Source organism: Pelophylax lessonae, assembly GCF_965119305.1.
Source record: "Pelophylax lessonae genome assembly, chromosome: 3".
In the NCBI taxonomy this organism is placed as follows: Eukaryota; Metazoa; Chordata; class Amphibia; order Anura; family Ranidae; genus Pelophylax; species Pelophylax lessonae.
Window position 1 is genome coordinate 249,896,719 of NC_138770.1, and position 15,584 is coordinate 249,912,302.

Genomic DNA, 15,584 nt, shown 5'->3' on the forward strand with positions numbered 1-15,584 from the left:
GAACACCTTAAATATATGTTGGGCTGCTTAAAAGCCTTTTAACTAAATATCAAATGAAATGTACTTTTATTATTAAAGAAATGAATTCATGAACAAGGGCAATCCTGTACATCGTATTTCAACACAGACATGTACTTAACATCCTTTGTAAGAAGGAGCCTCTCTGTGAAATGCGTAGAGGGAAGACTGATCTCTTTCTTTAAGAAACTTAGCGACTTTTTGGAAGAATTGAAAAAAAAAAACTGTATTAAAGAGAGTGGCGATGTTTGTAACGGGGGGGGGGGGGTCCTTTTGGGAGGAATGCTAACTCTGATGCCTTTTGTATTGAAATATGAATTTATTATATGCTATGAATTTGTAATATTTGTTTAATAAAATATTTCCAGCGCCTTTACAGTCCTGCCCTGGGTGACATTATTTTTCATTGGTAGTGTTGTAATTTTTGTACTGAATGTTGAGTAGTATGGCCTGTCTGCTGGATTATGGTCTGTCTCTTTCATATACAGTATACAGTACTGCCTTGAAACTAGTACCGAGTCCAGAAGTCAGAGACTGGCATCTTCCAAGGTTTCACACCTAGAAATTGGATTGCTTTAAGATACACTATATTACCAAAAGTATTGGGACACCTGCCTTTACACGCACATGGACTTTAATGGCATCCAGTCTTAGTCTGTAGGGTTCAATATTGAGTTGGCCCACCCATTGCGGCTATAACAGCCTCAACTCTTCTGGGAAGGCTGTCCACAAGGTTTAGGAGTGTGTCTATGGGAATGTTTGACCATTCTTCCAGAAGCACATTTGTGAGGTCAGGCACTGATGTTGGACGAGAAGGCCTGACTCGCAGTCTGTGCTCTAATTCTCCCCAACGGTGTTCTATTGGGTTAAGGTCAGGACTCTGTGCAGGCCAGTCAAGTTCCTCTACCCCAAACACGCTCATCCATGTCTTTATGGACCTTGCTTTGTGCACTAGTCTAAATCATTTGGTGGAGGGGGAATTCTAGTGTGGGGTTGCTTTTCAGGGGTTGGGCTTGGCCCCTTAGTTCCAGTGAAGGGAACTCTTAGGACGTCACCATACCAATACATTTTGGACAATTTCATGCTCCCAACTTTGTGGGAACAGTTTAGGGATAGCCCCTTCTGTTCCAACATGACTGCGCACCAGTGCACAAAGCAAGGTCCATAAAGACGTGGATGAGAGAGTTTGGGGTGGAGGAACTTGACTGGCCTGCACTTCTGGAAGAATGGTCAAACATTCCCATAGACACACTACTAAACCTTGTGGACAGCCTTCCCAGAAGAGTTGAAGTTGTTATAGCTGCAAAGGGTGGGCCGACTCAATGTTGAACTCTATGGACTAAGACTGGGATGCCATTAAAGTTAATGTGCGTGTAAAGGCAGGTGCCCAATACATTTGGTAATATAGTGTATATCAGTTTTGGGAGGACACACACCAGGATTTTATATACAAAGTAGCCAAAAAAAAACACATTGCCGTGAGTATGCAGGAAATCCCAAAGGTCGGATGAGTGATGTCTAGAATTCCTATTCATTTATTGATGCAGTGTTGATAATTCCTTTCACCGGTTTACGTGGCTAATTTCAATGCACTTTGCTCTTCTACACCTTGGACAAAGGTTGGAGGAGATGTGTAGACACTCACAGGCACACTTACAGTAGTTTACTTTGAATGATTGCATATGGATGGCTTTACACGTACTACTTGGAAGTAGCACATAATGAGATTGTACTTTTAAAACAAGTGGATGCAAAGTAGAATGATCAACATAAGTGCCATGAATGCTAATGCACTTCTTCAGTGTCGCTGGGTAAGTGGAAGATGCCATCCCCGACTTCTTGAGCTATGATGAATTGTGTGTGTAGTTTACGTCATGTGTTTTATTGCTATATAGATATAACAGAGCTGTATATGATGTATACAGGTTCACACTAGCAAATGCTTTGAAAATCCCCAGGGTATTGATTTTCAGAGTCTGGCAAAGCATCTGCGGGTATGTGTTCAGGAGGAGATCCTGCTGCCTCCTGAATTACTGTCTTTTATTTTTTGTCTGTTGATGTGCAATGTATAGAAAGACTAATGCACTGCAACAGAGAGCCAAGTCGTTTTCTTGTGATTGCAGCGTGGCCCCATTGACTTAAATGGCCGAGTTCGACAGGCAGTGCTTCCTGGCTATATTTTCCATTGTAGGTGGGCAGCCAGGGGGCAGTAAAAGCGTGGCTGAAAGAAAAATCAGGTCTTCTGCCCTACCAGATGGGGCTTCTGTATGGTAGGTCTGTGTAAACATTAGAACATTTATGGGCAGAAATACCAATCCTTTAGCAGATACATTAGCTCTCATTAGTCCCGGCTTACACATATGCGATGCGGGAACCCTGCAAATCCACTGCGGTTTCCGGCATTGCATTCAACTCGCAGGCAGTTCACACTGCCATATGCGAATCGCTGGTGTTGTGTGAACTGTCAGTTCCGACATGAATCGGATCGTATAGGTGTGATCACCCATGAGATCCGATTCTGGTGTGGACCCATAATAGGGTCCTGTGTGAGTTGTGTCTGAATCCGATGTGAATTCAGCCATATAATCTGTATGGCTGAATTTGCATTGCACAGACCTTGCATGTGATTTGCAGAGAAGTGCGCTCTGAATCACATGCAATGTCTGACATCACATATGTGTGAACCGGTGTTTATTCGTATTTCGTGTGTGTTTATTCGGCTGTTTGCCTGACATTTGTTCTAGGGGCCACCCCCCACATGTATCAAATTCTAAAATGCCTTTTTCTCCAATGTTTAAGTTTTAACTTTGTAACAGATCACAAGGTGAGATACAATAGTAGGGGCTGATCTGTGTCACTTGTGTCTCCTTGCTAAACCAAATAAGACTGAATTTCCACTTTAACCACCTCACCTCCAGAAGATTTACCCCCCCCCCTCCTTTCTGACCAGGCTTTTTTTGTGATATGGCACTGCGTTACTTTACCGTCCATTGCACGTTCGTGTGACACTGTACTCAAATAGAATTGATGTCCTTTTTTCCCCACAAATAGAGCTTACTTTTGGTGGTATTTGATTACCTCTGCCGTTTTTATTTTTTGAGCTTTCTGTTATAAAACATATCCAGTAAAAAAATCTAATTTCTTCATCAATTTAGGTCAATATGTATTCTGCTACATATTTTTGATTAAAAAAATCCCAATAAGTTGATATTGATTGGTTTGTGGAAAAGTTATAGCGTCTACAAACTATGGGATATTTTTATTTATTTATTTTACTAGCAATGGCAGCGATAAGCGACTTATAGCAGGACTGCAATATTGCAGTGGACAAATTGGACACCTAACTGACACTTTTGACACTATTTTGGGGACCAGTGACATTATTACAAGGATCAGTGCTAATAATATGCACTGTCACTGTACTGTAATGACACTGGCAGGGAAGGGGTTTACATCAGGGGCGATCAAAGAGTTAAATTTGTGCCTTACTATTGTTTCAGTGTATGGGGGAGGTGCTTTTACTAGTGGAAGACATGGATCGAGGTTTGCTTTACAGAAACACAGGATCCATGCCTTCTGTACTGACAGAATGGCAATCTGTCTTGTTTACTTAGGCAGACTGACATTCTGCCTGTGTACCAAACGATCGGTGAGTGCCAGCGGACATCAGGTCAGCGGGACCCGCTGATCAGTTCCCGCTGTGTAAAATCAACCCGCCGGCAGTGCACTCACGCCCCAAACCCCGAAGAGCAGAATCCAACAAACATAAATATATATGTGATTCTGCACAGTGTGGCCTCCCTGTAGCAGTAATTCTGCTATGAGGCGGTCAGCAAGAGGCTAAGAATTAGGCATTGTTATTTTAGTACCCTATGTGATCTAATGTTTTAATTGGGTGTTCATTTATGGTTCCTCATTTGACGTTTTAAACGATGTCTGAATAAACCTTATAACTTTTTTATATACCCATATAATTTTCCTTTTCCTGGACTATTTCTCTTCCTTTATCTTTGGGTATCGCAAAGTCCCAGTTCCCCTTTTCATCCCACTGTGGATTCCTGCATTGTCCTTGAGGGATAGATATACCCCTTACATTTTCCTATTTTGGAACCTAGCTGCATTTGTTAAGAATTAGCCCCCTTACATGAAGGGCGGGCTCCGTTGGAGTCTGCCTGCTCAGTGAGGAATCTGTCCACTAAGCAGGTGGGTGGCTGGTCTGTGTCTGCTCCGCTGATGCAGAGCAGACACAGACACAGCCTGCTCTCCTCTATGGGTGGGCAGATGGAAACGGACCAACTATCTGTTTTACACCTGACTGCCATCTTATACTATCCGCCAGATTAATGGGGAACGGATTCCCATCAGTCTTTTTTTAGCAGATAGGATCGGATTGGATGTTGGCAGGTGTTAGAGCTGCACGATTCTGGATAAAATGAGAATCACTATTTTTTTGCTTAAAATAAAGATCACAATTCTCGGCGTAACATCATCTTTTACATTATACAAAAAAAAAAATTGGGCTAACTTTACGGTTTAGTTTTTTGTTAAATTCATTAAAGTGTATTTTTTCCCAAAACAGTGCGTTTATAATAGTGTGACATAAAAGATTGCAACGATCGCCATTTTTTTCTCTAGGGTCTATATATATAAAATGTTTGGGGGTTCTAAGTAATTTTCTAACAAGAAATACTAATTTTAATTTGTAAGAAACAAATGTCAGAAAAAGGCTTAGCCTTTAAGAGGTTAAACTTCTCTCCTTTAGGCTCCGTTCACATGTAGGCGTTGGCGTTTTTTAGGCGTTTGTTTATCGTTTTTCAGGCGTTTCACAGGCGTTTTTATAGGCGTTTTTGCAAGCGTTTGCAAGCGTTTTACAGGCGTTTTTTTTTGGGCGTTTTTAACAGGTGTTTTTGGTGACCAATGGAAAAGCAGAGTGTTTTTTTTACAACATTTGCAAAGGAACCTCCCAGGGACCTCCTCCTCTGCATTGGACCTCCCAGGGACCTCCTCTTCTGCATGATCTTTTTTTTTTTCTGGTTCTGGACATGCTACAGAGCTGAAACTTCACAGGTACACTTTTTAGACCCCCCAGACACTAAAATTAAAACTAAATCCAAAGAAATCTTTTTTTTTTATTTATTTATTTATTTTTTTCAATAATTGGCTCTCTATCAAAGAACTTTTTTTTGCCTGATTCATAGTCCCTGGGGCATGATCCAGAACCCTAGGCACTTTTTAGGGGCATTTATTGGGTTTTAGGGCTTTAAAATGGTGTTTTTTGATTCCATATATATATCTACATTACGGTCACCTTGGCATAGCAGAGTCAATTTACCCTAAACTACATTACGGTCACCTTGGCATGGAAGAGTTTGGTCAGCCTGGCATAGCAGAGTCAGTTCACCTAAACTTCGTTACGGTCACCTTGGCATGGAAGAGTTTGGTCAGCCTGGCATAGCAGAGTCAGTTCACCTAAACTTCGTTACGGTCACCTTGGCATGGAAGAGTTTGGTCAGCCTGGCATAGTAGAGTCAGTTCACCTAAACTTCGTTACGGTCACCTTGGCATGGAAGAGTTTGGTCAGCCTGGCATAGCAGAGTCAGTTCACCTAAACTTCGTTACGGTCACCTTGGCATGGAAGAGTTTGGTCAGCCTGGCATAGCAGAGTCAGTTCACCTAAACTTCGTTACGGTCACCTTGGCATGGAAGAGTTTGGTCAGCCTGGCATAGCAGAGTCAGTTCACCTAAACTACATTACGGTCACCCTGGTATGGCAGCAGGCTACGGTCACCTTGGTATGGCAGGGTCTGGTCACCTAAACTGCCTAACTGCTGTTCTCCATGTTTCAGGAAAATGTGCTCACAGCAGAGGCATGCCAAGGGGGTGGAGATCTGGGTGGAGAGCTGGGTGGAGAGTTGTGCTGTTTGAGCTGATCAGGAGCAACTAAACGCTTGTAAAACGCCTGTGAAACGCCAAATATCACTTTACATTGAGGTCTATGGGACAAAACGCCTGTGATCTGCCCAAAAAGAAGCTCAAGTACTTTTTTGAGCGTTGGGCGTTTTCCTTAGGGCGTCAAAACGCTCAGATGTGAACAGGGGTCATTGCAATGAATGGGATTTGTCTTGTTGGGCGTTTTGAGAGCTGATTAGTGAGCAGAAAAATGCTCCAAAAACGCCCACATGTGAACGGAGCCTTACAGGCGGAAGTTCATTCCTTTGCTCTAAAAGAAGGAAATAATACATTATAAAACATTGTGTTTGTGAACATTGTGTTTATAGTTATCTTGCAGCCTTAACGATTTTTCTTTTGACAGCTGTGAGTGAGCAGAGAATGGCTCTGTAAGAATCGAGGACATGCCGTTTTAAGATCGTGAGGGGGGGGGGGGGGTGAATTGAGGTTGTGATTTTTTTAACGATTAATCGTGCAGCTCTAGCAGATGCCAATGGACAAGTGCTCGTTGATACCCGTTGCTGCATAGAAAGGACTGGAGGGTCCTGTCGGTTTTTCAGGCAGACCGGATCGGACCGCCTATGTGAATGGGTCCCTATTTGTCCCGTGATCCACTAAGTATAAATAATGTTGTGAAACATAAGCATCCCATAATGCTAAATAGTCAGTAATATTTAGTGCTGCAAAGGAATTGTCTTTATTATATTTGCATGCGTATCGAGTCAGGTGGAAGCACATGCACATTACACAACTGAATATTGTCGCTGTTGAAAAATCTTAAACCATTTGTGTCTGTTATGGGCTGTTTTTCTCTGTCTAGTGTAGAATGCATTAATACTCGGCTTTTCATAGCATGTTTTGACAAATTGAGGCATTTTCTGTTAATATCCGATGGGAGATGGACAATGAAGCAAAGGAAATTGGTCAACTGCTAAGTCCATAAACCCTTAGGAGGCAGATCTATTTCATTTTAATGTAGTCACTTCACTGATGGATTAGGGGCTTGTTTACACGCCAATCCCTGCGCTCAGTGTGCAGTCCGGCATGTGCGTTTACTGTAAGGTTCAGGGGTGATAGCTACTGTGATAGTGCTTCGGGATCACATGCAAACTTGTGTCTCATTATTTTCTACAAGGCACACAAAACGGTGCTTTCTGCCGCAAACGTAAATAGCTTAACGCCAGCAACAAGAAAACAACAAAAAATCCTCTTATCTTCATCACAAATGAAACATAACAAAGTATCAGCCACATAAAGGAAGTACCCACCGGCAGGACAGTTCTGACCAGTGCTGGGACACGGTCATCTAGTGCCCAGGACGAACATGGCAAGATGTGCGCCCCCCTTTAGATAGGGCTAATATTGGTGTAAGTGTTTGTTTTGCATGTAATCTTTGGGACATGCACTGAAATAGTAGTAACATATCATCCCACTTTTGAATTGGAAATGCGGAACATTAGAGAGAAAGCGGTATGTGGCGCGCTTAGCGCGCTGCAGTGATGAGTGGGTGTGGTTAAGTTATGATGGCCAGGGGGGGGGCAAACTGGCACCACCTGGGTGCCTCACGCACTACACTCTTTAGCTGCAGAGGGAGTGCCTGGGGATGTTCACATGCTGGGGCTGTGATGTTTTGCTTCACTGCTGCAACATGAATTATACCCCTTGTTGAACTTGACCCATTGAAGTGAATGGTGGTGCTCTGCAAGTGCCCCACAACTGTGTGCAATGCACATGATTGCAGCATGCTAGCGCAGGGTTGGAGGGGTTAAAGCATGCAGAAGGGAAGCGATACAATGGCTCCTTACCACCTGTCAAATGCTTTCTGAAGAGCAATCTGAATGCTAGTTGCTTTTCAGAGACCAAAACACCTGTGAGCAAGCCCTGATTTATTTATTTTTTAAACATTCTTTAAATTTTCTATACAGTTTTGAGAAATTAATATCTATACATATATATTCTACATTTTTAGCTGCCCTGTTGGGGGGCTTTGATGAAATATCAGGGCTCTAAACAGACCCCAGATGTTTCACTTTTGAGATGCTATGTGGTATGGGGCATGTTAAAATGCATGAGTTAGCAGATGTGTGGGGTGCCTTTACCAAATGAATGGCACTGTTGTATGTCTATCAATGTAAAACAATTCTCCTGCGCTCGAGTGATGTATGATGGGGGGAAATGTTTCAAGTGGACTTAAGTAGGTATGGCTTATGGTCCTTCTGCCCCCTCAGGATCAAGGGTATCCGAAAAAAACTGAAAGACAAAAACAAGAGAAGGGCGCACCAAGCTCTTCCTTGAGCAGCACTTCTTGGCTCTGAGGAAGAGGGTTTGCCCTCGAAACGCGTCAGCCTAGCCCTAGCAGACCCATGAGGATCACTGCATGCTATCCAGCACCGCGCAGTGCCTTGGCTACCTTGGAGATCTTGTGCTGATCATGTTTATATGTGTGATACCCACATCAGTTTTGTGAGTATAATATATACTTTTTATAATTTTAATAAATCCTTTTAGTGGTAATGCACTAGGTCGGTGCGCCCTTCTCTTGTTGTTGTCTTTCTATATGTCTATCAATGTACAGTGTGTTTCTGTGTGGGTCAGGAAAGCCACAATTTTGTGGCTGACATACAAAGGTATAAACCTAGCCTTATAGTGGAGTCACACTGGTGCGGTTTGGCCACAGTTTGATTGTATGTGTGGTTTACCTAGATTTTAGGCGCGCTTCTATTGAAGTCTATTACACAGTGCGTTTTCTGAAACCGCATCAAAGAGAAGAGAGTAGAGAAGGCTGCATTTAGGGACAGGACAGGGTCAGCTAAATGGCTGTGTGGAATGCCCAGAGCTGGGATCAGAGGCTGCAGAACATGCAGTTAAGATTTATGGAGGGGACAGCTGATAGGAGAAAGTGAAGGGTTAATGTGAACAGAAGAGAGGAGCAGAAGAATCAGTGCTGACTTACAATTGTGCAGCATGCAAGATAAACAGACGTCCTGGAAGTGAGATGAGCCAGAGAAAGTAAAAATGACCAGCTAGAAAGACTGAAGTGACCTGGCCGGGAAGGAGAACAAGCTGATAGGGGGAGGGGAGCTTGGAAGAAGAGGAGTGATTAAGGGCTGCAGGAGAGATGAGGCAGAGTTGAAGTGGCTGGAACGGAGGAGTCTGGGTACATTGTGCAGGATGGGGAATGACAGTCACTCCTGTCAGGCAGTAGAAGCTGCAGGAGCTCCTGGTGTGCCCCCCTCATCACAGGTTAACACACCGCCCAGGGCAGGTGCCCCTCCCGCCTACCCCTTCTACCAGCCCTGACTGAACCGTTTTAGCAGCTTCCAGCCGATGGGCAGCACCCAGATGTCTCCTCTCCAAACTCCTACTACTCTTCACCTGTACTAGAAGCCTCTGATTCCTGCAGGTAAGCTTAACCCTTGTGGGCCCAGAGTCCCTGTAATCAGGGGTGGAGGTTCTCTCCCATCTGGTTATCTCTCTGAACCTCCAAATTCTGGGTCCCAAATAGGAAATTATCAATGTGGAGAGAACAGTAATGCTGGCCATACACTATAAAAAGAATCGTTCAAACCCATTTTTAAATAATGAACACTCGGCCGTGTGAGCAAACGATCGTGCCATCATGTAATGAAGAATAAATTGTTCAATGGACATAAATGAATTAATTTTTTGTTCATTTTTTCACATATACCTAGTGCAAACAGTTGGACGAGAAACACATTAACCTTTCAATTTCCAAACTTTGTTTTTTTGTTTTTTCAGCTCAAAACTGTCACAACTGATTATGGATTTGTGCCTATTAACTGGCCGAAAAACAAAAGAACTGTCCAAATGACTGAATTTCTGCCAATTTTTCATATAGTGTATGACCAGGATTAGTCAGTTCTCTCCCTTATGATTGCGCTGTTCCAGAACCTTTCACCCTGCACGGGTGGGAACCCCTGAGTACACCAAAACCATCCCCCTTTAGTCCCGGTTCACATATATGTGATGCGGGAACCCTGCGAATCCACTGCAGGTTCCCACATCGCACTCGAATTGCAGGCAGTTCACACTGCCATATGCGGATCGCTGGGGGTGTCAATACAAAGTTAAAAACATCTCCAGATCAGTTCGCATATCGCAGTGTGAACTGTCAGTACAGACATTATTAGGATCGCATAGGTGTGAACTCCCATGCGATCTGATTCTGGTGCGGACCAAAAATAGGGTCCTGTGTGACTTTAGTCTGAATGCGATGCAAATTCAGCCATGCAATGGAGACACCTTTGAAGTGCAGCATTGTCAATCTAGGGGAGAGTAATGTTATGGTGGCCATACACGTTTTCATTTTTTTTTTATCCAGTTGAGCGGTACTTCGGCCAAAATGATCAAATCTGAAAACAATCAAATATGCATAAATTCCTATCTGATTGATTTAGACTCAATTTTGATCAGATTTGATCAAACTGATTTGACTGGCCAGGGGTGAAATGACTGACCGTTTTTGCATTAGTAGCACCAATATGCTTTGTTCATGAATACAATCGTATTTTGAGTGATCAGCTTGTGAGATTACTTGGTGGAAATAGAGAGGCAATTGTGACTTAAAATCACATCTTAAGTATCAATCAAAATCCATGTCCATACGAACCGATTGCGGAGCGTATGTTAAGGATGCCCTGTGACGAAGTTGGAAGTGACGAAACACGCCGGGCGTGGCTACACTGGGATGTACTTTAATAGCGTCCATTGGTGGGGAGATAAGATTTGGAAACAGCATTTCATGTGATTTATATCATGAACGCCTAAGCTGTTTTTAAATAATGTGAGCAGCTCTTTTATCTTTTTTTTTTAAATACAATTGTGGTGGTTTGGTTATAATGCCATTGCAAGTTTTTCCTTTTTTTCCCCACAATATCTGGTATATAAGGCTCGATTCACCTATGCATGTTGCTTTTGAGGATTTCTGTAGTGCTTTTTGCTGTGCTTTCTATGGGGTTTTGCCACGATTTTACCGTGTTTTGCTTTTTTTGGGGGGAAAATTTGTTGTTGGGCATATTTAAAAACGCAAATCACAGTGAAATCGTGGTAAAAATGCAATACTTGTGTTTTAGATGCAGGTCCATTGAAGTCTGTTACATGCAAAATGCTGCATGTTGCAGGAAAATAAGTCCCGACCCTTTCCAAAAATGCAGAGGCACAAAAAATGCAGTGATGTGAACGTGTTCCATAGGAACCCATGTTAAAAAAATGAAATGCATTTCTGCAAAAAGGAAAAGCATGAAAAAATGAATTAGTGTGAATCCAGCCTTACACCGTGTGGAGAGATTGTTCTGACTAGGGATCGACCTATTATCGGCAACACCGATATATCGGGGGCCGATATGCACTTTGCCTGATATATAGGAATTGTCCCCTGAGGTTACCGATATTGCTGATATTTAGGAAAAGTGCATGTACCGGGGGGATGCCTGCAGCTAGAGGCATCACCCCGGTATCGGTGTCCATAGCCAACGGTCGGCTTACTTGTAATGACAACCGATGCGGCTGAGAAGCCGCTCAGCTGTCATTACAAGGAGCGGGAGGGGACGTCCCCCCCCCCCCTCCCGTGGCCTTCCGCGGCTCGTCCGGGTCTCCCTTCCCACCGGGCATCCTACCTCCTTCGCCGCCGAAGAGAAGACCCTGGTCTCCATGTAAAAAACCCGGAAGTGATGTCATGACATCACTTCCGGGTACTCGCGCCAAATTAAAAAAACTGACGGCATTTAAAACAGCCAAACTTGGCGTTTTGAATGCTTTTCAGTGCAGAGGAGGGGTTTGGGGTCTTTTAGACCCCCAGATCCCTCCACAAGGAGTACCTTTAGAAAAAAAACAATAAAAAAAATGTTTTTTACATGTCCGAAAATATCGGCCAATATCGGCCAATACCGATTTCCGATGACCAAAATATCGGTATGGGTATCAGCATTAAAAAAACTATACCGGTCGATCACTAGTTTTGACATCTGCCCTTGAGTTGATGATTTCAACTAAGAAACTTGCCAACCATGAGAATGGAAGGCATTTGGAGTTGGTGAGTTTTTCATGTTAAGGGAGAGGAATCATTAACTGTACGCAAGGTGGTGTCTGGAAGTGGAGATTTATAAAAAAAGAGGACTACACCCATTATATGTTACAGAGCAGTGCCACATGTGGCACATTGAATTATTAGCAAGAGGAACAGCACTGGGTGTTTTACGTAATATAGACTTACTTTTATTTTTATTTTATTTGTATTATCACAATGCTACCTGTTAAAGTGATACACTGTAACTTTTTTCGTTTGTATGTTAAGTTAAAACAAATACTCATTTGTATTTCTAACTTAAGATAAATACTCGTTTGTAAAGTTAAAATAAATACTGGTTTGTATGTTAAGTTAACGACACACCGCAATCGGTTTGCAAAACGCAGTGCATGTGAACACCCATGCAATCCAATTCTGGTGCGGACAAAAAAAAGGGTCCTACTTAAGTTTGGTGTGAATGCGGTGTGATTTAAGTCATACAAATCCATGGCTCAAATCGCACTCCAGAGACATCGGCTTTAATTCGCACAGTATTGTGCTGCGATTCCGGTGCAAATTACATGCAGTGTTCCACACCGCATCAGTGTGAACCCGGGCTCAAGTAGCTTTTTTACTGTATTATGTGCTCATTCCTTCCTATTTTCATGATGTCATATACTGTATCATTGGGTCTTTCTTTCCTTCCCTTGGTACAGACAGCATCAGGGAATACTAAGGCAGGATGTTTGTTCCCTATTGTTTGATGAGAAGATTTGAGCTTATAGCTGAACAGCAGCATGAGACTTTATTTGTAGTACTGTACATAAAAATGTGTCCCACCACACCGTGCTCCTCTGTCCAAACCTGTACCATTCCCACCCACCTGCTCTAATGTAATCTGCCTTTTTCATGCTGGAAACTCATTTATACCCTTCAACAAAGGCACTTCAATAGCTCACAGCTTTACAAAGCAGTTCCAGTAGCGCAGACAACATATTATTTAAGTGTGTGTAACAATAAACCTCTTCTTGCTTTCTTTTGGTTTGTTTAATCCTAAATCCAGACAAAAATGAAATTTAAAGAGGAAGTAAAGTCCAAAAAAAAATCCGAGAAAAAAAAAGCCCTGTAAAGAGAAAGGCATAATGAGCTAGTATGCATCGCATACTAGCTCATTATGTAGTACTTACCTTAAAACGAAGCCCCCGCCGTGCCGCCACCTCAGCGACAGGACGGCGACATGTCCTGCCGTCCCGCTTCCGGGTTCGCGTCCTCCGGCCATCTGATTGGCCGGAGGCGCGATTACATCACTCCCGCGCATGCGCGCGGGAGCCGCCGTTCACGGCACTGAGCTCTGAAGGAACGGCACGGGTGGCCGTTCCCTCAGAGCGCCTGCGCCGATGACGTCATCGGCAGTTTGCGCTGTAAATATCTCCTAAACGGTGCAAGTTTGGGAGATATTTATAGCACCTATAGGTAAGCCTTAATATAGGCTTACCTATAGGTAAAAGTTATACAAGAGGGTTTACAACCTCTTTAAAGGAGAAGTATAGCCAAAGCTCTTTTGGCCCTACTTCTATAGATAACAGAAATGCAGTTCATTCTGCATTCCTGTGACCTGTTATCAGCTGACAGTGGGCTAAAGCCTGCTGTTGGCTGATGTCACTCAGCCGGTCCAGGTTTGGGAAAAATCCCGACTGTACCCAGATGCCTGGACCTGCTCAGCCTCTCCTTGTGCTGCTGGGAAACTGAGCCAGCCCTTCCTTCCCCCTCCACAGCTCAGCACTTCTGTGAGCGCTGGAGGGGCAGAGCAGACAGCTGGTGACTGACAGTTACTGGAACCATGTCCTGTGGTCTGATGAGACCAAGATAAACTTATTTGGTTCAGATGGTGTCAAGCGTGTGTGGCGGCAATCAAGTGAGGAGTACAAAGACAACCCTATTTAACATCTGTGGGGCATCCTCAAAGGGAGGGTGGAGGAGCACAAGTTCTCTATCATCCACCAGCTCTGTGATGTCATCATGGAGGAGTGGAGGAGGACTCCAGTGGCAACCTGTGAAGCTCTGGTGAACTCCATGCCCAAGAGGGTTAAGTCAGTGCTGGAAAATAATGGTGACCACACAAAACATTGACACTTTGGGCCCAATTTGGACATTTTCACTTAGGGGTGTACTCACTTTTGTGGTTTAGACATTAATGGCTGTGTGTTGAGTTATTTTGAGGAGACAGCAAATTTACACTGTTATAGAAGCTGTACACTTACTACTTTACATTGTAGCAAAGTGTCATTTCTTCAGTGTTGTCACATGAAAAGATAGAATAAAACATTTACAAAAATGTGAGGGGTGTACTCACTTTTGTTAGATACTGTATGTCATTAAAACACATTTAGTTATGTCTGCAACACTTGGTAATTCCAGAAATTGTGTGAGCTGATAACTTCCTGTGCTGCGTTCTTATCAGATCATGGTGTTTCACCCCACGTTCTGGGGAAGGGGAGGTGTTCTGTAGTCCTAACACACTTTCTGTCCTAGGGGGACAGTGCTGCTCTGCAGATTCAGTGCATTGAGTAAGTGTTGTCACCTTAGGACAGGAAGTGTGTTACTGGCAGGATCACCACCTGAAAAAAACCCAAACAGCAGTATAATATATTCTTTGTTCTTGGGTTTAGATATGTATGTAGGTGAGCTTCGTTCTAATTTTGGTTCTCCATTAATACCCCATATGTAGTCATAAGATATGGGATCTGCTTTGTGCAGATAGACGATTCCAGGTCTTTTGGTGTATAAGACAGGAAAATTCCTAAGCAGCTGATGTCTGTGTAGTGTCATCTGTTAGGAGAATGTACAGATCAGACATTTAAATCGGGATGATTTATTTGTGTTGCATTGCTCAATAACAGATCTGTTGCAGTACTACTTAAAGTGAACCTTCAACATAACTCTCATGTTGTGCTGCCCTGCCATCCCCCACCCCTTACCAATGGACAATATTTGATCTTTTTTGCTACTTTCCACGTTTTTCGCCTAGGCAAGACTTTCTCCCCACCCCGTGTGTGAGCAGATGTGTTGCAGGGCCCGGGTCCCAAGAGAGCTCTGCAGCACATCTGTGCATTCGTTGTCTTCCACCGCCATCTGCGCGTGTGTTGGGTTTCCCACGCACGCAATTAGACTGCTACCAGAGAAGTCTGAAACCTTTCCTGTCTTTGCACATAGGCGGAAAATCCCCCGCACATGCCCAGATGTGCTGGCTGTCTCTGCCTGGACCTGAAAACTGGGCAGAACCTGCGGGCACATCTGCACATGCGCCATAATGAGGGGGACAGAGCGTATGGGGGGGCTGACTGAAGTTCTGCTTTAAGGGGCAGTTCACACCATAGAAACGCATTTCGGATGTGTTCCGGATGCATTTCTGCATGCGTGTTTTTGATGCTTTCCAATGCGTTTTCCTCTTTTTTTTCTTCACTTTAACCACTTCAGCCCTGGAAGGATTTGCCCCCTTTCTGACCAGGCCCTAGTTTGCGATTCGGCATTGCGTTAATTTCACGGACAATTGCGCGGTCGTGTGAAGCTGTACCAAAATGAAATTTTACGT

General features: G+C 43.5%; 1 protein-coding gene across 4 annotated transcripts in view; it reads left to right on the top strand.

Moving 5' to 3' along the window:
* LOC309549529 (schwannomin-interacting protein 1) overlaps positions 1–15,584 on the top strand; it is a 609,988-nt gene that overhangs the window by 487,725 nt on the left and 106,679 nt on the right. Inside the window, exon 1 of one of the 4 annotated variants that reach the window (XM_082249880.1) lies at positions 1,742–1,829. The exons of the other annotated variants lie outside the window; for them this stretch is intronic. Coding sequence (XP_082106006.1) covers positions 1,767–1,829 — 63 coding nt within the window. The 5' untranslated portion in view covers positions 1,742–1,766. Of the gene's footprint in view, positions 1–1,741; positions 1,830–15,584 lie in introns of those variants that run through there. 4 annotated transcript variants of the gene reach the window in all.